The sequence below is a fragment of the Sphaerodactylus townsendi genome, linkage group LG08, assembly GCF_021028975.2.
Source record: "Sphaerodactylus townsendi isolate TG3544 linkage group LG08, MPM_Stown_v2.3, whole genome shotgun sequence".
Taxonomy (NCBI): Eukaryota; Metazoa; Chordata; class Lepidosauria; order Squamata; family Sphaerodactylidae; genus Sphaerodactylus; species Sphaerodactylus townsendi.
In genome coordinates, this window is record NC_059432.1 from 72,523,012 (window position 1) to 72,546,925 (window position 23,914).

General features: G+C 41.3%; 1 protein-coding gene across 2 annotated transcripts in view; it reads left to right on the top strand.

The window, feature by feature from the left end:
* Window positions 1-1,709: 1,709 nt before the first annotated feature.
* Window positions 1,710-23,914, top strand: part of UBXN7 (UBX domain protein 7) — a 28,205-nt gene continuing 6,000 nt past the window's right edge. Inside the window, exons 1-9 of one of the 2 annotated variants that reach the window (XM_048506032.1) lie at window positions 1,710-1,815; window positions 7,150-7,297; window positions 9,389-9,456; window positions 11,502-11,567; window positions 13,966-14,078; window positions 20,924-21,070; window positions 21,392-21,482; window positions 22,725-22,852; window positions 23,098-23,488. In XM_048506032.1, coding sequence (XP_048361989.1) covers window positions 1,743-1,815; window positions 7,150-7,297; window positions 9,389-9,456; window positions 11,502-11,567; window positions 13,966-14,078; window positions 20,924-21,070; window positions 21,392-21,482; window positions 22,725-22,852; window positions 23,098-23,488 — 1,225 coding nt within the window. In that variant the 5' untranslated portion in view covers window positions 1,710-1,742. Of the gene's footprint in view, window positions 1,816-2,015; window positions 2,271-7,149; window positions 7,298-9,388; window positions 9,457-11,501; window positions 11,568-13,965; window positions 14,079-20,923; window positions 21,071-21,391; window positions 21,483-22,724; window positions 22,853-23,097; window positions 23,489-23,914 lie in introns of those variants that run through there. The other variant, XM_048506033.1, reaches the window with a different exon arrangement.

Here is a 23,914-nt window from a genome sequence, read left to right on the forward strand (position 1 = left end):
GGTGCTGTGTAGTTTCCGGGCTGTATGGACGTGTTCTAGCAGCATTCTCTACGGACGTTTCGCCTGCATTTGTGGCTGGCATCTTCAGAGGTGCGGACATTATACCCCAGACAAGGTTGTCTATATGTTGTTGAAATAGTAATCAGAGATAACCACTAGCCACAGTTCCAGCTCTCCTCAAAAAGTGTACCCATCATACTCTAGTAGTTACTGCTACAAGGAAATGCCAGAACTGTTTTGAAATAAGGACCAGAATTGTAAGCACTGGAGCGATGCTTGTTGGTCTAGTTCAGATTTCCCTTAACAAAACGTTTTATGTAGTATATATGCTTTTTTTCTCCCCAAAGGTGACCCAAAGTAGGTTCCACCATTTTATCCTGACAACAACTCTCTGAGGTAGGTTTATGTAGAATATGTACATTCTGCCTTTCCTTTGTGTCTCAGGGCAGAGAAACACTGACTGACCTGAAGTAACACAGCATGCTCCCATGTCAGAATGGAGATTCAAACCGCAGGTTGTTGTCCATCATTAACCACTGTACTATAATTCTTTTGGAAAACCCTTTACAATTTTCTGTTTACCTGGGTTATCCCAGCTCAGCTAAAGGGCCAGTATAAGTTATTTTAAAGATTTATACAGAGATGCCTATTGGTTTCAGATCTAGCAGTCACTGACAATTTCCTATGTGATATTCTGATGGTAAACAAAACCTTCAGACACTGTATATTTACACATGGTTACTTACAATAATTCGTGAAATTCCAATATTTAGCTTTTGCCAACTCACAAGTGGGTCAAAATTGTGGGATTATTTTTTAATTTTGCTAACATGTTGGGGAAGTACACTGAAGCTACCTGAATGAGAGATCATTGTGTGAAATTGAAGTTGAGTGTGTTCTAAGTGTTGGTGCTTTTTTTGTTAGGAGAAAGGCTTTTCTCAGTATTTAAATAAGATCGCACTATTCCTTGACTGAACCTCACTGCTATTTTGCAGTAAAAAAAACCCCAAACCTCTGGTGACACCTTAGAAGCCTAACAACGTTTATTCCAGGGAAAATCCCAATGCACACTTTTGTGAGACTGCTTTTCTTGATAAAGTTGTCACACCAAAGCTTATGCCAGGGTAAGTGTTGTTATTGTCGACAGCTTGTTAGTCTTCAGTAAGTCCACTGATCTGTTTTGCTTTGACACGGTACAGTACAGTAACATGGCTACCCAGTCTTTGTAGTCTACCAAGAGCAGCGGCAATTTCAGAAACTTTAACCATATCGATCTGTTGGCAACAGATGCTCTAACTGCTCGTTCGGTGATGGTCCCTGTTTTGATCCTGCGTTTGGTTGACTTGGTTCATACGATGTTGCAAAGGACGACTGTATACAGTCCTACAAAGCCAGGCTGAGAACTCTCTCCCAACTTTCGTTTCGGTTTTTCATTCCCAGTGTGGAGCAGAAGGGCCGCTCTTTAACGCCTCTTTCAGATCCATAATGTGAGATTCGGCAGTGAACAGCCTGCGATGCAGTGGGAGAGCCGCTTCCTTTCATCCCTCAGGTTCCTTGTCCATCTCTCGTCCCTTGAGAGGCTTTCGCCTGTCAAAAACTCCACCTGCCTCTAGGGGGCCTCAGCTACGACAACAGGTTCTCTCTCTAATTGAAGGCGAGCGAAAGGAAACGGGTGCGGTGGCGCTGCGCCTGCGCACTGGACCGGCAGGTGGCGGGTGTCGTTCGGTGGTAGTGGCGGCAAGATGGCGGCGCCCGGGGGCTCCGCTGCCTCCTCGGCGCTGAAGGGGTTAATCCAGCAATTTACCGCCATCACGGGTGAGGCGCGCGGAAGCCCGGAATAAACCCAGAACACCTGAGGCTGCTTCGGCCGCGGGGTGGGATGTAAAACTGGGGGGAAGAGCAATGGGGGAGTTGGCGGGAGGCAGCAAAGGAGAACTCCAGTAGCAGCAGGGGGTGGGTGGGTGGGTAGCATTGAGGTGGGGGGTCCGTAGAAAAGGAGTTGCTGTGAGCAGAGCGCCGACGTGGAGTCCGAGAAAGCGGCTCCTGGACACCTGGCTAGGGGAGATGTGCTGGGCAAGGAGGAGTTCTGGGGAAATTCCTTTGTGGAGGACGGAGAAGACTGGGGTGGGAGCGCCTCTGTGTCGGGTGGAGCACAGCCTACAGGAATTCAGTGTGAGCATCTCCAGAAGGGCCTTCATTGTTGCCTCTGCTGTTGTGATGCAGGAGATGGGTCACTGGAGATGCCTGTCTGTTTCTTCCCTGATCCCTGTGTAAGAAAAAATCCTCCCACAGCCTTCTTTGTTGTTGCTTTTTGTAGTGTGAACGAAACGTAGGATAACTTTTGGAATTACTAGTATGTAGATCAGCACTTCACTTCTTTAAAAGTCTGCATAGGTATTATTGGTGTGAGGTGTACTTAGGGGTATCATCTCTGGGTTGGGAAATTCCTGGAGATTGGGATTGGAGCCTGGAGATGGTGTACTTGGGGAGGGTGAGGTGTCATCGAAGTGTAATTCCATACAGCCAGTGGTGAGATTCCGCAGGTTTGCAGAACCAGTTGTTAAAATGGTGCTTGTAAACAAACAGTTGTTAAATTATTTGAATTCCACCACCGGAACTGGTTGTTAAATCATTTGAATCCCACCACTTCATACAGCCCACCCATCAAAGCAGCCATTTTTTCCAGGTAAACTGATTTCTTTGATCCAGAGATCTCTAGGTACAGTTTTCAAAAGCAGGAGGTAATCCTGAATTGGGGACCTGGTTTAAATTGCAAGTGTGTTACCACGGTGTAGTCCACATAGTGTGCATAAATAATGGTGGGGACCTGCATCAATAAATTTGGAAAACTTTAAAAAAATTAATAAGGCCTAATTCATCCATTAACAGTGCAGTATGGTAACTGTCAAAAGACTACTTCTGTTTGGACACTGTGTCCACATCAGTAATATGTGGATTTATGGCTATTAGTGCTGAGATGTAAAATAATCATGTGAGTAAGATGTGTCATCCACCTGAGACATCCAGATGCACTGATGTGAGATAGATGCTGAAGGTGGAGAAATGTCTTCTTCCTGGTAATGCTTGAACTATGACTAGGTGTAGTGGCTATCACCCCATCTTGTGGAAATAAATGTAATGCACTCATTATACATTGCATGAAGCAGCATTACTGATTGTTATTTCCTGAACTTACTACCAGTCAATTTCACCAGTTGATTTCCTTGGATTACCGTCCATGATATTTTTTGAGACAATTTTTGCTCTGGACCGGTGCAAGGGGCGTTGACTGTGAGGCATGAGGTGTGGACTTAGGACAGGGAGGCAGGCACAGTTGGTGAGAGTAGTGCGGCACAGAGGATGCACTTTGGTCTGACAGGCTCTCACATGGCATAGTGGTTAAGAATTCACCAAGGAGCCACCCCTTCCCTTCTGCCACTGGTCCAGGAGCTGTTTGAGAGTTGAAGTGGTGAATGTCTGAGCATCATGGACACTTCTGGGGAATTTTGCCATAAGGTTGGTGAATATGCGATGGTGGTCACAGAATGCCTGCATATTGATGCTATAGAGCCGGCACCAGTTCCTGTGCACCTGGGGCTCCTTGTGAAGGGCTGTCAGGGTTATGTGGGTGCAGTCCAGCACCAGCCACATTGGGGAAGTCACAGGTGGCAGCAAATCCTTCTCGTATGGGGGCCAGCTCTCCCCACCCCTGGTTGGGAAACACACATAACTGTGAAGGTTGGCAAGCATGGTTTTGAGGAACCCATGCAGGCAGCTGCAGGCGGAGGATTGTGAGACTTCCAGGACCTCTGCATTCGCCCCTTGGAAGGTTCCCATTGCCAAAACCCACAGGGACAGGAGGACTCTCTGGAGCACCCAGATGGTGTGCAATGCTGCCCCCTTTCCCCGGAGGTGGCGGCTGACTTGTTGCATGTCCCCTTGTGGTGGCTGTGTCTAATTGGAACCGGTCCATGCAGGTGCTGTCCAACAGACAAAGGATGATCTTCTCCTGGTACCTGCGAGCACTGCTACTTCTCCGCTGGATGCCATCCCAAACACACAGGCTGGCAGGAGGTGGATGCGATGGACAGTCAAGTCATTAAATGATGGACATAGGGAGCATGCCACAAGAGTAGCTGACATACTTGTACAGGCAAGGGAAATGGGTATTCGACCTTAGCTTCCAGATCTGGGCAGCCCTGAGGCCGTTTCCAACTTTTTCACCTGATCGCATTGACCCCTACCTTCTGTTGTGGCTTCTGGGATCTCCCAAGACCTTCCTGCCAATCAGTGGTCACAGCCATGGTGGCCTTGCAGGTAGGGTGGAAACAGTGTGGGCAGGAGGATTTGACACAGTCTTCTGGCCAACCCCCACATTTCTTTGTGACTGACAGCTAAGGCTGTAGCCTTGCAACTAGACATCAAGTTGCATAGCCAGCTGAACTGGACAGATGCAGAGAAGGTGCTGTTGTTTGGCTAGTGATGGACAAGGCTAGTGTTGCCCCAACCATGGACAGGCAAGTCAGTGCCATGACCCGTTGGCATGATTTGTAATGAACATCTGCTAAGCAGATGTGATCACTGTGCCCCGCTTGATGGGCAGCGGCATCCTGCGTGAAGCACTGGAACAAGTCCTTCTGCTAGACCAGGAAGAGGGTGTGGAGTCTGATGGCCGCAGGGACATCCTGTGAGCAAGTCCTCGGAGGTGATTTGGCTGGACCCAAGCCTGACATGCAGAGCATCATCCCCGCCATGGTGCTTGGCAGATGTTTTGTCGGGATCTGGAGAGCCGCAGGTTACAGACCCTTGAACTATTAGAACCTGTTGTACTTAGATCGTGGGAGCTCCTTGTATTCAGTACTCTTTCACGTCAGCCAACTAATTTCTCTCTGAAAGTAGACAGGTGTCTTAATGGGGTGATCTTTTTACGGAAAGCAGGAGCTAAAAATGGGGCAGCTAAAGGAGAAATATAGTATTGAGAAATATTACACATTGTTTAATCACCCTGCTTTTAATTGGTCTGGGTTGTTTCAGTTCTTAATGCTGAAGCAACTGTACCCTCAGGAGGGTTGTGTTCCCTTGAAAAATAGTGTTAGATAAATAGAGTTCTTAAGGGATCGTAATGTTATTGAACATTTCCCTTTATCCAAACAAGGCATCTGTGTCCTGTAGTGGGCTGGGGGAACAAACTGATATTACTGATGTTGTATTGGATGTAGTTTCCTAAATTTCTTTTAATATTAGGGAATTTGCATACATTTCATTGGGGATAGAATACCTATAATAATATTTCATAATATTACATAATTAAACATCATTCTGGTATTACTAGTTACTACTTTGTTAGTCCTGAAGGGTTTATTTGGAAAGGGTGCAGGAGGGATGTGGCAGTGTATTTTCTAGCTGCAAAAATTTGTAGAAGACCAAAGAAAAAGCCATTTCAAATCCCATGTTCCTGTGGATTTTATATTAACACATTTGAATCAAATTTAAGCCGGGTTTCTCAACATTTCAGTGAATTCCTCTTGTTTAAAATAACATTTTGAAATGTTGTAATTTAAACCTTTTTGTGCAACTTTTGTAAAGTCAATTCAGTTCCACAGAAAGTGGTTTAAAGGTCTAGATATAATTCCTGGTGCATAATATGATGAGGTTTCTTCAGAAAGTCATATTTCTGCCTGCCCTATTTATCTGTCTTCTCTTCTCTGTGAACTCCGGTCTATCTCCTCCCACACTCCCTTTTTCCTTGGTGTCTTCTTTGCCCATCTGCAAATTTAAATGTTTTCTTGTGATGACACATTTTAAGAATAATGTGTTTTTAAATGCCACCACGTATACGTTTAGCCTCATTGTAGAACATGTTTGATGCTTGGACCTGTGGAATGCCAACTGTGGAACAGCCCAGATATGTCAGGGGCATGAGACAATCCAAACTAGACAATATAACTGCAAGTATAAGTGCAATTACTTGGAAGCAAATCCTGTTAAGTCAGGGGGACATTGTGAAGTGTGATTTTAATTGGTTATTCATGGTGAAACTTCTGAAACATGTTTAAGTATCAATGTTGAAGAGTCTGTGGCTCAGTGGTAGACCATCTGCTTTGATGGAGAAGGTCCTAGGTTTGATTTCCTAGCATGTCTACTTAAAGAAGGCTCAGGTAGTAGGTGACATGAATTACCTCTGTCTGAGACTGTGGGGGAGCTGCGACCAGTCAGAGTAGACAATACAGACCTGACTTGCTACAAAAGCATCCTCATGTGGAAGATGACTTTAAGTGCCTTCTCATCCTTGTGCATCATTTATGGGGCTTCTTATTCACAAGAGGAGCCATATTCACTTCCATTGCTGCCTGAAGTACGTGAGATCGAAACACGGTGGTGATAAGTAGATAGGTGTGTAAGTTATTATTCTAATTGGTGTGAGATTTTGTGAAGAAAGTAGCAGTGCCGTGTATGAATAAGGAACGCATGTTTGTTGTATTGTCATTCAACACATGAGAGTGAACAGGAAAGCATTCAGAGCAGGGAATCCCTTATTTGTAGTCACATCTGATCTTTTCTCTCTCCCAAAATATATAGCACAAATAAAGGCTTTGGAGGGGAAAGAGAAAGATATGGCATATTGAGCTTTGGTGCAGGAAGAAACAACGTGCAAGACTTGTTCTGCTTCTCATAACCTAAAAGGGACTTTCTCTTTTCTGGTCAGAGGTTTGGGAAGAAGGGATAGGACATCTCTTTAGTGCTGAGCTTTGGAATTGCCTTCAATCGTATGAGTGGATGCATAAACACCTTGTCGTAGTTTCATACTACAGTGAGCATTTTAGGTGACAGGGAGAGTCATGAAGGATACTACTTAAAAGAAGGCTCAGGTAGTAGGTGACATGAATGACCTCCATCTGAGATCATGTTACTGTCAGGGTTTATATTATCCATGTTCCCACTTTCATATTTCTCATTGCGATACCAAGAGGGAAGGAGAAACCTGTTTCTGTACAGTAATACATGCAGCTGTTGTTTTGACTGTTTTACCAAAAAAAATCAAGTGCAATCCACACTTTTTAGGCAAGGCAATAGTATTATTACATTTATGCAAAAATGTTCTTCTGATGTTTGATCTAGGAACTGATTTTCTTTTTCTTTGAATTGCAGGTGCCAGTGAAAGTGTAGGCAAGCATATGCTTGAAGCATGCAACAGTAATCTAGAAATGGCTGTCACTATGTTCCTCGATGGTGGAGGGATAGCAGATGAACCCAGTACTAGTTCGGCAAGTGTATCAAACCTTCGACCACACACAGAGTATGTATCTTTGTGAATACTTATGCTGTTAGCTTTGAGAAATAGCTTTACAATGTGTGAACTACTGGTATCAAAATGTTGCACTATAAAGCTCTTAATGTTTCTTACTAAACCGCTTCCATCCAGTGGCTATTTTTGTATATTGCAAAAAAGAAGAGAATATAGAAATGCAAGCCAGATGCAAGTCATACAGTTCTATAGTACAGGAAGTATGAAGAATGGGAAGGCAGGATTCCTCATTCATAAAAAACTTTAGCTAAGAGTAACTGGCTAATATACCCATGTCTGATCCTGGCCACACATTCTTGTTTAGGGGAGTCAGATTGATTATGGTTAGCTGGAGGGCTGAGTTCAGACAATCTGCTAGCCGTAGAATTCAGGCATGAGATGGCCCAGAAATACTTGGAAAGAACCCCCCCCCCCCCCCGGACTTATTTCCAGTTTTTTTCCAATAATTAATTTAATTACAAAATCTGGATATATTAGAGCACACTGGGGGAAAAAAACCTGTTATGAATTTCTTTTTTGGAAGCAGTGAAATTCTTTTAAAGGTGAGGTTTTAGTCACACTGCAGTGTGGTTGCAAGATTTTATGCAGGACAATATAGAGCAGCAGTACTTAGTAGTTTAAGTGTCACATGTGGCTCTTTGATGTGTTACTTGTGTCTCTTCTGAGCACATTTTCCCATTGTGACACCTGGCCCCATTCTCAAAGGATTGGATAAGTTTCCAACTTCCCTGAAGTGCAGGATTCATTCCAGGGATGGAAGTAAATGTGGCACTCTTGGTTAATGGAAGATTCAGATGAGACTTCCTGCAAGCCATGGAGAGAATATCACTGTCAAGATCCCCTTGACCAGACAACAAGACACTTGTAGAATACAAAGGTTTCTTTATTGCAGGCATAAATCAGATCAAGTACAGTGTCAAAGACAGCTCTGCCAGGCGGGCAGGACAGTAAATCATATAAGCAGAACTTCCCACTCCCATTTAAACAACGAGCACAGAGTGAAAGTAGTTTTGGGAAAGTGGCCTTCAGAGGCCGGTGCCAGGGGAAGTAGATAAGCACCTGGCGCTTGGCAGACAGTGAGCTAGCAAGCAAAAGAATTCACACAGAGCAAAGCCCACAAAACCCAGGCCTGACATTCACTGTAATCGGTGATTACAATATTTTAGATATGTATTTCTTTAAATGAGGCTAATTTTGTCAACAATTAATTTGCTGCAATATGTAAAATAATAAACCTTAACATGAACTCTATGGTAGTGTAACTCACTATCCAGATATGCTGACAGTCCTGATGTGACTAGAAGTGTTTTTGTCTGAATAATTTTTAGTTACTACAAAACTTATTTGTTTCTATTTTCATCTCCCCCCCCCCCCATCTTTCCGATAGCAAAAACTTAGATACATGTGATAAGGCAGCACAGAAGACAGCACTTTTTTCAGCATTCTTTTATTCATTTAAATTCTGCAAATATGCCAGGTATCAAACCTAAATATAGTTAGCACATAAGAAAATAAGTATTGGAAAGACTAAAAAGTGACCGAAGCGTTGCCGTATATCATCAAAGTTATATTCCAGTGGGATGTGTTGGTTGTGCCAGAGAATTGTAGAAGAATTTTAGCTGTTCTTTGAGGCTGAGTAGAATTTATTGAAAGGTCTGCTCCTGAATTTGTGATCAATTGAATTCCTTGGTATAATGTGCTGAAATATTATTGGAATTCATCTTATAAATTTTTATTTGGCTTAAGATCTAGTCTGTTCCATTGTCCCACTCTAACCAGTGTCTGAATTAAGAACAAAAAAATTCCTGCTGTCAGCTTTTATATTCTTTATAGTTTACTGTTTGTATGGAACATCTTTTATATGTAATGACATCTGTACTTTAACTATTGGGAAGGAATCTTTCCTCATCAGACAACTAAGATGTTCTTCCACATAGTTACTACTTGACAAACTGTATAGACTGAAATGGGTTGTAGATCTCAGGGATAGAGCTGGTGGACACAGCCCTTGTCTGTCGTCTTTGGTATACAGTCATCAAATGCAGTTACATTCAAGCAGCTGTGTGTGTTAAATCTTTACAGAGATGAAGTAAGAGCCCCCATTCCTCAAAAGCAAGAAATACTGGTAGAACCCGAACCCTTATTTGGTGGTAAGTGCATTTCATTTTAGTGGTTCCCCTCCAGATGTGATTAAAGAAAATTTTTGCTAGACCATCTCCTGATCTACACTGCCATTATCCACCCTGTATTTTCAGTATGTGATCTCTCAGTTAGCATTGAAGTGTTCATGCTGTTATCATATTCCATGGAGTTGCAATTATGTGTAGAAGTCCAGCCTTTCATATTCAACTGGTATTTCTGGGAGTATATTTTACATACTTGTAAAATTTTACATATTTATAAAATATGTACAATTCTCAGTTTTTAAATGGAGAACTGAAGCAGAAGAGTAGTGATCTCTACAGGACCGCCCACCAATAGTCCCTCTAATCCTTCCTGAGTGCTGAGCAGAACTTCCAAGGCAATGTGCTTAACTGAGCCGCCTGGGAGAACTCCCCCTGCCAGGTGGACCCTTACCTGCATGGCACCAATACAGTGGCTATGCAACTTACAGGGAACGTTGCCACCCACTGAATCCTGGTAAAATGTTCTGCTAGGCAGCATTGGCTGTCATGTCTGACAGAATAATGAATATCCTCAAACTAAAGGGGCAAAAGTTAATGTTCTTAACACAGGGTAACATTGTGGCAGGAAGTTCATAGCCAGCTCTTCAACAAAGGGCAGCTGCTTCTTGGGAACAAGGCACATTTAGGGTTTGTGATTAAAAGCCATGTTATAAAAATTACAGTACTTTGTGCTACTTTTCAGTTTCTCATAAAATGACGTAAGATCTGGTCCCTGGATGGTGGAGGTAAAAGAAGTTACTTCCTCACCCTACCAGTCTCCACTTCCTCCCCTCTTGCTGTGGAACTCAGCAAAAGAGATTTAGCTGTCTTTTTTGCCCTAGTCAATTCATAGCAGACCTGTGGTGACCCCGTGGGATTTTCAGGGCAAGGACCATTCAGAGGTGCTTTGCGTTTACCTGCTTCTGCATCACAACCCTGGATTTCCTTGGTAGTCTCCTATCTAAATTCTAACCAGGGCCGCCCATCCCTGCTTAGCTTCCTATTATATCTGATTAAATTGGACTGGCCTGGGCTATCCGGGTCAGGGTTGCTTCAGAACCCCAGAATGGCAGCTGAGATCTCACAAGGTGAACTTGTTGCACACTTTTGACTTTATTCAGTTTCCCCTTTTTTTAAAAAAAACAAAAGCCTGTTCAGATATTTCTGTAAACCTGATGTGTTGCCTTGGTAAACCTATTGTGTGTGTGTTCTAATTCCATACCGGTGGCTACCCACTGTCAAGCAGCTAATGTCAAGGCCCTTTCCTTTAGACATGTTTTTTGGTGTACATTCACATAGAGAGATAGCATTATATCTCTTGAAGGAGTTGGTTCAAAGTTGAACTAGATTTGTGCTTGAAAGTCCCATCTCTCGTCTGATCTTCCTTGGTAGGTGTGGTAAGAGGAGGGTGGGAAGCATTTTGGTCAGCATCATCAAACATGATCTGAGGACTTGAAGCAGACATTATATTCTTAAAGATGTTGATGTGTTCACATAGCGGGGGTCTGCAACCTTCTTGAGCCTATGGCCCACTTTGGAATTCTGCCATAGGAAGAGGGGTGAACAGCAAGATTTCAGGGAATGAGGCCATGTGTAACTTTAATGGTAACTCTTCAGTATTTCAGGCAGAAACTCTGCTTAACAGGATGACTTTTTAAATGAACATTTTGTTTAAAAATATTTTCTTTCATACACCTTCAGTCACACAGTGAAGATTCTTGAGTTATGGTGGCAGCTTCTACCAAAGCAGTTTTGTCAAAAATCTGCACAACCAATCAGAAGCACTGCTTAGCAAAAGCTCCACATGGCCCTGCACACATTCAAAAAACACTTGGCAGTTGCAGGGAAAGGTTTGGGTGGGCACTAGGGTGAGGATCCCTGACGTACTAGATTATGGCTATTCTAGAACGATCTAGTCATCCTTGAGCTGAAAGAGATGACCTGAGGCTTTAGGTTTTTATTGTAAATCTAAAGTTTGGTTATACTGAAAGATTTGTTTATGACTAATGCATACTTCTATTCTTGTTCAGCTCCAAAAAGGCGCAGACCTGCTCGTTCAATATTTGATGGTTTTCGAGATTTCCAGACAGAAACCAGTAGGTATCTGTGGTTCATTAGTGAATATTTTCACATACCGTGGATTCAGTTATTGGTTGCACCCAGAGCTGGTAATTTGGAGCTTTTAGATTTCCTGACACTGACTGTGTTGTATAATCTGCTAGACAGTTGAATGATGTAGCTACAAACAGAATAACCTATTACTATAGCATCACTTTGCAGAGGCAGAGTGGACTGTAATTTAGATTAAGACAGTCCTTGGTGTCAGCATGAGAGAAACTGCATATATTATCTGGGGAGCCAGCCAAGTTTCTTGCTGTTTAGTTGCAGTTATTTAAATAACTTTGTTTTTGTTTTGTGAGACTGGAATTTGAGATCCAGCTAATTACAGCAATTGACTGTGATTTGCAATATAATTTATTAATTCATTGCTCTACAAGTCCCAACACCAATAGTAACACCCCCTTTCCCTGGAAAGGGTATCTCTCTTGCACTGGCTTTTGCAAAAAGTGGAAACAAAGGAAGAAACTTGTATGTCTTTGATTTGATTTTTGATTTGAAATTTAATTTATATACCACCCTCCCCCGGAAGGCTCAGGGCGGTGTACAACATGATAAGTAACAACAATATCAATATAATAGGACCAAGCATAATGGTAACATCGTTTACAATAACCCCTAACATAATCCAACATCAGCTTAATAAACATTAATAATAATATTCCTATCTCAGGTTAACCACTAACAATATAATCATCATAGTACATAATAACAATTTGCAATAGCATAACAACATAATACATAGCATACAAGTAGTAGCAAAGCATCAAATATCACACACCTTAGTACCTGCAATAAACACCAATCCCTGTACATAACTTGTTAACCATTACAACTAAACAACCTCATAGATTAATTAACCTGATAACAAACATAAGATTAGAAAATAAAAATATATAGATGGCGATTTCCTCCAGCATTGTAAACCAGGACCTAACTACAACTACAGTGGTACCTTGAAAATCGCAGATAATCCGTCTGGAGATTATCGGCGATTTCCGAAAACGGCATATTTTGAGGAACGCCGTTTGCACATGCGTAATGCCGTTAGTGCACACGCAATGCCATTAGTGCATGCACAATGCCGTTTGTGTATGTGCAACGCCGTTTGCGTACCCTCGTCGGCCGCCGAAAATAGAGGCGGCCGACGATTTTCGAGTGTGGAAATCGGCGCCTAGCAATTGTCGATTGCTGAAATGGACGATTATCGAAGGCATCAATTTTCGAGGTACTACTGTATCTACTCTTTCAGAAACCAGTTTAGTGTGTACATTTTTGACCCAATGTATAGCAACCTAATTCTCGTTTCACCCAAGCAGGTTGACTACTAAACTGCACTAAACTAAAATTCTTCAACATCCTGCAAAAATCCAGTGAAATCCCAAAATTTACCAACAACAATCCCCAGACATTTAATCAACTTAATTTCTTTCTCGGGGGCAGAGTTCATGGAAAACCAATGCTGTCGCCCCTTCTCCCTCCAAATTCTCTAGCAGCCACACATGATGGAAAGGGCAGGGTTTTCAGAGAGGGCAAAAAGATCCAAATCCCTTTTGCCAACATCTTTTCCAGCACCTCCGTAGGCCTTGGGTTTAGTGGCAAAAAGCCTTGTGGCATTTCCTTGCTTTCTTTGAAGTATCTTTGAAGTTGAAATAAGGCCCTGTCCCTCTCCTAAAATTTCTGTACATGTAACAAAATTTGCCAAGGGTGGGGAGAAGAAGGCTTGTTTAGTTTTCTTGCTTCTGCCTCTTTCAAAGCTACATCAGAAACAGACCCAGCCCCCTGAGTTTCAAGTACAGAGCTGGGATAAATGCCATTACTTGCATTCTGAAAGAGTTTGCAGTCATGGATTTCAAAAAGTTATAAATTGACAGTTTCCCAGGGTTTTTGTTTTTTGTTCTTCCTCCTCTTTTGTACTTTTATAGCACAAGAGAATGAAATTGTTACCTTTTAAAGACAATATAAACTGAAATGTTACTTATTAAAAACAAGCATGCTACTCTCTTATTAAGGTTGTGGGAAATTTAAAAGAATATTTGGTTATTAGGCCAAGAACCATGTTGCTGTAATAAATTCTAAACTTATGTGGCAAGCTCTCCTTCTTGAGGATTTCCTTTAAATACATTACTGATTGCCAATAGGTAGAAAGATACTTTAGGTATAATGTGCAGTGCTGAAATGGCCTTGTTCTGTTCCTTTGGCTGCCTATTACTGACTTCAAGACAAAGTCTTGTATTTCCCTTTTCTCTCTGCTTTTCTGAAGTTTATATGTTTTTAAAAAGCAGACTTGAGTTTTATCTGTAAGTTGCCATGACAACTGAACAGTTTTGTTGAATGTTTTGTCTAACTTGTGTTTTTCCTTCTGGGGCTCTACAGTTCGGCAGGAACAGGAATTGAGGAATGGAGGAGCAATAGACAAAAAACTCACCACCCTTGCAGACCTCTTCAGGCCTCCAATTGATCTGATGCATAAAGGAAGCTTTGAAACAGTAGGTTGCTAACCTTCAGTACAGTTACTTGTGTGGTGGCTCCAGCACCAAGTGTATTGTGGGAACTTTGGAAGCAGGGACGTAGGTAAGGTGGGGGGGGGGGGGTTCACGGGTTCAAACACCTCCCATTACATGTCCGGCTTGCTTGAAACAATGCATGGAATGGGACAGCCGGAAAGTCAGCTCAGTCACTGAACCCACCCCATTAAAAAAAATCTATATCTACATCACTGTTAGGAAGTAACTTACAGAGTTTGCTTTTGTATGGTGGTAGCTAGTTGCATTCATATTTACTTTTGACCAAGAGGACTAATCCTCTTTATTAGAAATCTGTTTTGAGGAAATACAGTTCTATTAGCATTTCTCTGCCAATTTTTAAAAAATTTGTCTACCTATTAAGAGGCATCAGTGAAAGATATACATGAGGGTGTAAGGACGAATTGCATTAAAGCATCCTAGTTTCATTGAAAGGCATGCTATGTATATAAGCATCATGCTTCTAATTACTTTTAGCAAGAACGTACTCTGTTGCATTTCAAGTTTTGATCAAGGGTAGAGGAAGGGTATAATTTAGTAAGCAAGGACATACAAAGTATGCTCAGTAACCCAGGGTAATTGATTGACTTGAAAAGAACCTTGGGTACAAGGAAGACATCAATCTAAAACCTTGCAAAACTGCTAAACAGGTCAGAGGCCTGGCTCAGCATATGGCTGCTCTTTATAGCGTTGACTTTTCAACTTAATTTACTTCCAAGTAAGTGTGGTTAGGGCTGACTCCTTAGACAAATTAACATTTTTTGGTTTCTTCCCTACACTGATTGTAAACCAGGCAGAAATTAAGCGTCTGTTCTTACAAACATACGCATACATTTTAAAAATCATATAGTACACCCACAGAAGATCTGTAAAATATGGTTACTGTTGAGTATTTCTTAGCATAAATATACCTCTATGTAAATTCAAGAACTTCTGTGCTTGAACATGTAGAATGGTCAATGGATAAGTGTCTGGGTTTTGCCTCATGATTTCCCAAGAACTTTGCCTTGGATCCTACCTGGAATTTCTGCAGGCACAAATTGGGAGGGGGCATCCATTTCTGCCAGTTCGCTCATCCCATGGCATACCTGTGATATCCCCAAGCTACTCTCTGGGGTCCCTAACCTTTGGGTCAGCATTTTGTGGGGTGGTTTTCGTTGATGTAGGGAAGTGAGACAGCAAATATCATCTCCTTGAGCATGCAGCAGTCCTAGATGAGATCTAAGCCCTTACCAATGTGGCCTTTTAAAAAGATGGCAATCTGATATGGTCAGCCTCTTCAAGAATTAAAAGTTGTGTTACCTCCATCTTATATGGTAGAAAACATCAGGCTCACCTGTTGATATCTTTATTCCATTTTGATATATCACTGCCACTGTGTCTATGGATCTGTCTACGCTTCTTTTAAGATCTGCATGGTGTAGTGGTTAAGTGCTTGCACTGCCACTCACACAGTCAGGAATTCGAGCCCCCTGTGGGTCAGTTATCCTGGCAGCTGGCTCATGATCAACTCAGCCATCCATCCATTTCTTAGTCGGTAAATTAGTATCTAGCTCATAGGTAGGGGGTAAAAATAGCCGGGGAAAGCAATGGCAAACTACCCTACAAAAGAGGCTAAGTGCTTGCACTGCCACTCACACAGTCAGGAATTCGAGCCCCCTGTGGGTCAGTTATCCTGGCAGCTGGCTCATGATCAACTCAGCCATCCATCCATTTCTTAGTCGGTAAATTAGTATCTAGCTCATAGTTAGAGGGTAAAAATAGCTGGGGAAAGCAATGGCAAACTACCCTACAAAAGAGGCTGGCCTATGAAATCACTGCTCACAGTGGTACCCCAGGGTTGGACACAACTGAAGGGGAAACTTTACCTTTAAGCTTCTTTTAGCTCAAAAGTTATTTTCCCAGCTAAGGCTTGCCATGGTGTTTCACCTGCCCTTGTGCTCTTGGAGTTTTCCTACCCTGTTTCCCCAAATATAAGACATCCCCGGAAAATAAGACGTAGTAGAGGTTTTGCTGAAATGCGAAATATAAGGCATCCCCCCAAAGTAAGACGTGGCAAAGTTTTTGGTTGGAAGCATGCCTGACAAACAGAATAGAAGAATAGAATAGAATAGAATCTTTATTGGCCAAGTGTGATTGGACACACAAGGAATTTGTCTCCGGTGCATATGCTCTCAGTGTACATAAAAGAAAAATACATTTGTCAAGAATCATAAGGTACAACACTTAATGATTGTCATATAGGTCTAGTAAGCATCAGTGGGGAAACAATCAATTAAGTAATGAAAAACATAAAATGTATAAAAATCATGAAATAAAATGAATGAAATGTCAGCACAGGCTATAGTCATACAGTCATAAGTGGGAGGAGATAGATAATAGGAATAATGAAAAAAAGTAGTGCAGTAATTATATAATAAATATATAATAAATAGTTTGACATTATCGAGGGAATTATTTGTTTATGCAGAGTGATGGCATTCGGGAAAAAACTGTTCTTATGTCTAGTTGTCTTGGTGTGCAGTGCTCTGTAGCGACATTTAGAGGGTAAGAGTTGAAACAGTTTATGTCCAGAATACAGAAATATAAGACATCCCCTGAAAATAAGACACATAAGCTGCATCTTTTTTGGAGCAAAAAATTAATATTACAAAGACACCTGTATCTTATATTTGAAGAGCTTTCCTGACGAAGTATAGGGAGCACTACTTGATTAAAAGCTCCTTTTTGGAGCCTCTGTCCCATCTTCATTAATTTTTGAATGTAAAACTGCATACCTGGAAATTCGATCGTTGTTTTCATTGATGTAAATGTTGGTCATTGATGTAAATGTTGGTCAAAAAGGTTCATATTTTCTTCCCAAATATCTTTCAGTACATCTCTCCATATATTGGCAGAGATTTAAAAAAAATTTCAAGGCCTCTGTTCTGAAAGGTCTGCCTCTACCTTTCCATGTATTTACTGATTTTGAAAATATATATATGGCCTCTCCAGAGACCTGCTTGATTTAGTGGACTCGCTGCTTTTATAACTTCTCTTAGTTGCTTCCAGTTCACTATTTAGTTCCTGTATTCCTCCATTAAAGCAAAATACTTTATTATCTAATATGTTACATTTTTTGTTTGTAGAATGCTATGCATGGTTTTGCTCTAAACTAAAGATAACGTGGATTCTCCCTCTTGGATTGTACTTCAAATAAACATATAATCTTGCCTCTGTTGAAACTTCCCAGTGCTGTTTCAAAGGCACATTTAAAAGTCACCATTTAATCTACTTGGGTTATTTAAGAGTGAGTTCCTTTTTTACAAACCACACAAAAGGAGCATCATTCGTATGGAAATTCCCTCCTCTGACTTCCCATTGCTCCAGTAAGACATGGTTGGGTTTTCCCACATTTTGGAATGTATGAAGAAGTTCTGAAAAGCTGAGGAATTTGTAGTTTTAATGCTAGTATAATCATGTGAGGTTATGGATCATAGTCTGACCTGTATAGTTTATGCCCATTTATTCCACCAATGTTGTATTGAACTAAAGTATGTCAGACACTCAGCTTTGATTTGAAGGTTAACCTGAGGAATATGCCCATCTCTTGAGAAGTAGGTTCCCAAATCTTTAATCTTTTAATCACCATTGTTCCCTTAGCTGAGTTCAACTGCAAGCAATTCAATAACGTTCAGGCAATGCAGTTATATAAATGTTTTTAAAAATGAGTTCAATTTATCTGGTTATCTTCGATAGCTGTGTAGGGATGCCAAGGAAGTGTAGTGTGTGACTCATGTTTCTGTGTTGAACTGAACAGCCTTTTATCTATTCAGTTTCTTACACTATAAGAAGAAATAAAGATGCTTGCTCTTATTCTAAATTCAAGAAAGATTAGTAATATGCCAGTTAAAACAAAGGAAACAATAGTGTTTTTTTTTTAATTTATAGCCAGCATTCTCAGTTGATGGGGCACTTATTCCTGGTAGAGCAGAGTTAAAATCTTCTCAGCCATGAACTTACTGAGTGAGTAGCCTTGGACCAAGTTAACTGTTGTCAGCTTAAGATGGAAAGTTAAACTGTATACTGCAAAGGGCTGTAGAAAATGCGGCTCTCTATACTGACACTTCTTCCAGTGCTTCATAAATGTTAATTTTTCCTTTTGCCCTTTTTATGGAGCTGAAGCAGAGCTTGATTAAACTGTAGGGTCTGGATGGAAAGCAGAAGTTTATCCTGTAATATTTTTATGTCTTCTTTGGAGATGACGATTTGAGCTAATGTGGAGTCCATACTTCATAAGCTAAACCTGTAACAAAAATTGGGCAAGTAATTTTTTGTATTGGTCAGTAATGCAGTAGCAATCAACACAGAAACTCAGAGTTCTTTTAAAATAAGATGAGGGTATTTACGCTGTAATTTTGAACCGTTTGCTTTCAAGTAAATGTGCTAAGGATTGGGGATGCTAAAGAGCTTTGTTTTGCAAGAGCTGAGCAAGTTGCACTGATGCTAAACTAGGTGCCTGAATGAAAGAAACAAGATGAACCCTTGATCTGTTCCTTGTACATGTCCTTTAGAAAAAGCTACATCAGAATTCGCAAGTTGAGCTAACAAAAATCAGAAGTAAATTTTACTAACAGGCCCATTATGCATGGAACACTTACCTCAAGCCTGTTCTCTGCACAGTGGCTCATCGTGTGCTCTCCTCATATTTCTCTGTTTATATGTGAAAAGGCAGCCTGCAGCGCCGTTTGTCTGCTGAACTCTGCTGGGCCTCTGCTTTTCCTGAAATGAAAGTGGGGCTCCAGAAAATACAAGAAATCTTGCTGTGGCAAAAACTGACCTCCGTTACGCAGCAAAGACCTTGTACATAATCGGGTTTTTCTGACAGAAGTTGCTTTTTAATGTTTAGTTTCTAAAAGGCGAAACCCCAACTGCTGTTTAAAGGTATAGTACGTTTGTAGGCCTGTATCAAACTGTTCAGTTCTGAAGATAAAGAGGCTTTACATTTTCTTATGGGTGGGGGGGGGGGGGAGCAATTTCTGCCAATCTGCACGCACATTCACACATACACACACTTTAGATCCAATTTTGCCCCTTACGTTGTTCCTGAGAGTTCCCTAACCTCCAGGAACAAAATGTCAGGGGTCTCCTTGGTTCTATAACTTGTAGCTGAACTAGCACACAATGTGCAGTACAGTCCTAAAGACAGCTACTCAAGTCCAAGGCCATTCATTTCATCTCTATAGGATTGCACTGTTAATGCTACAAAAATGGAAGTATAGCGTCGAGTTAAATTTTAGTCAAAGCAGCTGCAGCAGATTAGCCAAAGGTATCTCCTTTTTACAAAGAAATTTGATATTTTGCTTTCATTGTACATTTTGTATTGCAGCATTCTTTGTATATTGTTACTTTTACTACTACTTTTTCATACGTAATGCTGTATTCAAAATGATTGTAAAACCCACCAACACAGATGAATATAGATTCAAGAAGAAACTGTAAGGCTAAGAAATATGAGAATCAGTAACAAAATTTCAACACGGAAACAGCTTTGTCCAGCCCCCTAAAATGATGTTTTCATGACGACAAATTAATACCAAATAATATCCTCTTGGAATCAAAAGGCCATGAACATTACATTTATTTTAGAAGGATGCGCTTCCTTTAAAAGTTATTCTTTTCCTGTAGGAAAAGTAAATCAGGGTAGACTGTAACCAGAATCTCAGTTCAGTCTTCACTGGTATGCACAGTTCTGTGTGATCCAGCTACACACACCAAGGCCTTCTCTTTCACTCACAGCATAACAAAAATTATGGGATTGGATTTTTAAGTGTATCAAGCCTTTAAAATTGAACCCTTTAAAAATTATGTGTTAATTAAATGCTATTAAAGGGTTAGTGGTCCTTAATGATCCTCATTACTAATGGAGTGCTCTTCAGTTTAGGTGCTCATTCAGCAACCGGCAGATCGCATACTTCACTTTAAAAAGTGGATCGTTTCCCCTAAGGAGCAGACCCAGCAAATGCAAACTCATAAGCAAAGTTGCTTTTAAGAAATTCCGTTCACTCTTTCCTATTTATTCAGGAAATATGAGCTTACGAATTTTTGATATAGCACTCTTTCTTTCAACAGGTATGACAATTCAGCGATCAGAATTACATTCTTGATCAATCTCCTACATTAACTTGCAACCAACCAGTCAGGCAATGCCAGCTTTGTGACTCAAACCAGTAAGATCTCTTCCTGCAACTTCAAACCCTCCCACTTCCCCCACTTGCAGTCTGAATGGTCATCGGAAAATGACTCTTGATTTTCCAGTAGCATAAAAAAAAAAATAGAATGAAGAAAATTGGAGAGAATGAATAGCAGAACAAGAAAACACAAGTTTATCAATAATGCTGACCTTATTTGCCGAATGAGAATTCGCCGCAACTTTGCTCTTGAATCAGCTGGTCTGTCTTGCAGCCAGATCAATATGACTCATTTCATGTTCTTCTTAAAACTAAATGTATTACTCGGAAGAGGCCCCCCCCCCCGGCTTTTTAAAAAGAAGCTTTCTTCCCCATTCTTGTGCTAGGCACATCAACACTCACCAATCTGAGATTACCAAATTGTGATCCTTGTTATGACAAGTAGATTGGCAGAGTCATCTAACCCTGCATACTGTTTGTCAGTGTTGTTTGCAAATGAACCTTTTTTTAGTACTGACTGTACCTTCCAGTGTGAAGAGTAAAGCCTGGCATATAATAAGTAGAAGCCATCATTGCTGGCATTGTTTCTGCTGGATTTTCATTTTTGATAGATGTTCCTTATGTTCTCTTTGTCTCCAGGCCAAGGAGTGTGGTCAGATACAGAACAAATGGCTCATGATTAACATACAGAACGTCCAGGATTTTGCCTGTCAGTGTCTCAATCGCGATGTTTGGAGCAATGAGGCTGTGAAAAATATTATCCGGGAACACTTCATTTTTTGGCAGGTAGGAAGACTTTTTACATAAGCGATTGAAAGATTAGCTATTAAAGTCAGTACTTTGAAGAAAGATGAAGTACCACCCAGTACATATTTGAAGGAATTAGGGAAAGTGAAGAGGAGATAATTAGGTAAAACAAAGCTGTGATGCTTGCAGGGCAATCCTGAGTAGAGTTACATCCTTTTTCAGCCAGTTGATTTCAGTTGATTGAGAAGGATGTAACTTTGTTAGGATTTTGCTGCTAGTTAAGGTATAATAAAAAAGTTAAAGTCCCTTTAATTCTGGACTCTTCTCAAGTATTAATATTTTGTGTTTGCTAATATGTAGGTATATCATGACAGTGAGGAAGGACAAAGATATATACAGTTCTACAAACTAGCAGACTTCCCTTATGTCTCTATCCTGGATCCTAGGACAGGTAAGAGGGCAAGTAATTACTTGGGAAATCAGAAAAGTACCTGAATCCTTAGTTTTGTTTTCTGTCACTGGGGGCTTGCAGTCTCTCTCAAGAGTGCCTTGCCTCAAGTGCATCAACCTATTTTTTTTGTGCTGTAACTAAAGGAGGGTTGCTGCTGTGATACATAATTCTTTATTTACAGCTGTTTGTTCTCAGTCCAAAGGTATATTCTAACTTTTAAAAACAACACCTGTGAGAAGTCATCTAGGATGGCACAGCTGATGTCCACTTTCCATCTCATGCAGAATGAGAGCAAGCTCTTCAAGAAAGAAACTTGTGTGCTAAGGGGTCCACAACTTTTGTTTTGGTTTCCTAACAAGCGATTATATTTGATCCTTGCTGGCTACTGCCTTCCCCCATACACTCTGTGCATGTCGGAGGACGTCCAGAACAAAGATGAGCATTTTCCATGGACTGCTGCAGATGACCTAAGTGGCACAAGAGATTCTTTTTGCCTTTTGCAGACGTCTACACAAAATGCAGTGAGATCCATCTCTACACTCTGAATTTTGTGGCACACTCAAAGGACTTGAAAGAGCAGGGTCTTCTTTCAACATGCAGGTGTGGAGCAGGGAGTCTTGAATGACTCATAGAGCTCCAATTATGGCCTCCGAGCCTGTTAAATGGGGGCATAGAGATCTTCATATCCCTCCTATCTGCTCTCCCTTATCCCCATCCACAGTCTCAAGAGATCTCCAGGTCTCAGAGGGCTGGGGAGAGCATGTCTGCTGCTGACAAGGCCAGTGGTCCCTGCCTTATATTAGGCATCCACATGGGATCATATTTGGGTTTTTGAGACAGCCAAGGATTTATCTCATGTGAATATCCAAGCTCTGTCACTTTTCCTTTGCTAGCTGCCAGTGTGGTCTGATAGATCCAGTGGTAGTGGTAATGGGGATTTCACTGCATAACAGGACTTCAAAGAAGGCAAGAAGTGAAACTTCTTCCCTTTCCTCAGTGCCTCTGAAGGCATTCAAGACGGAGAAACAGTGGAGGGAATTTGTGTTACATCCTCTCTTCTCCAAAGCCTCATGTACGTGACCCCTCCCATTCCTCCCCCAATCTTTAGAGCATGTCCCCAGACTCTCAAGAAACATACGTCTCGTCTCTTTTCTTGCTATCTTTTATGAAAGGTGTGATGCTTTGTGTTTGCGTCATTCTTCTGTTTCTGAAGCAGGGTTTCTCATAACTGTTTTCAAACAGGGCAAAAGCTAGTGGAGTGGCGCCAGCTAGATGTCACTTCCTTTTTGGACCAAGTGACTGGCTTCCTGGGAGAGCACGGGCAACTGGACGGACATTCTACCAGCCCTCCCCAAAAACGCACTCGTTCTGTAAGTCAAAAAATTTATTGGAGAGGTGTATTAATGCTTTTATGGTGGTATTGTCAGTTGATGTAGAATCTGTGTCTTACAAGATGTTGTGGTTATCCAGGTTAACATCCAAAAATTAAACTGCACTGATGCGAAACATGTTTGAGAACCTCAAGTTTTGTAAATTGTTTTTGTTTTGAGCATACTGGTTGAAAGAATTGACTGATGCTTTTCCCTCCCACTTGCTTTATGTTCGCTTTGAGCAGGAGAGCCTTATTGACGCAAGCGAAGACAGCCAGCTAGAAGCTGCCATCAGAGCCTCACTGCAGGAGACACATTTTGAATCTACCCAAGTCAAGCAGGACAGCAGATCCGATGAAGAGTCTGAGTCTGAGCTTTTCTCTGGAAGTGAGGAGTTTATTTCAGTTTGTGGCTCTGATGATGATGAACCAGACAGTACCGCCAAGTCCAGGAAGTCTCCACACAAGGACCTGGTGTGTAGGAAAGAGGAGGTCAGAAGGCCTCCACCTGAGCCTACAGTAAGGACTGAACCTGAGGTGGTAACAAACCATCGAGGACTATCTTACATAGATTCAGAAGTGCTAGAGGAATCTCCGGTGAAGCCAGAAGCTGCGGTGAAGGAGCTGAGCGTGAATGGTAAGCTTGATGTTTTAAACGTTTTCCTAAAGCTTTGAAGTTGTCCAGACTCACTGTAGCATAAGTCTGGTTGGGTTTTCTGTTCGTCTGACACCACAGCTGTCCTGGCAGAAGCCTATTTTAGACAAAGAGTATATCAGAAAGTAGGCTGGAGATGAATGAACTGTAGGGTCAGAGATGAGCTACATGCATTACAGGACCCTGCCCAGACAGATTACAATCTGGGCAGATGAATTAAAAAATGCAAACATGGGAAGGACAGTAAGGGCAGCAAAATGTCTTATAAAAGTACATCTCCTTAGAATAGTGCAGTTAGCATATTATAAACTTCATATTACAAAAGATAGCTGGAACTACTGCTTAAAATCTTTAAAAAGAGGACGTGAGGTAAAGAGCCTCTTAAAATAAAAAAAGCAAGGATTCATA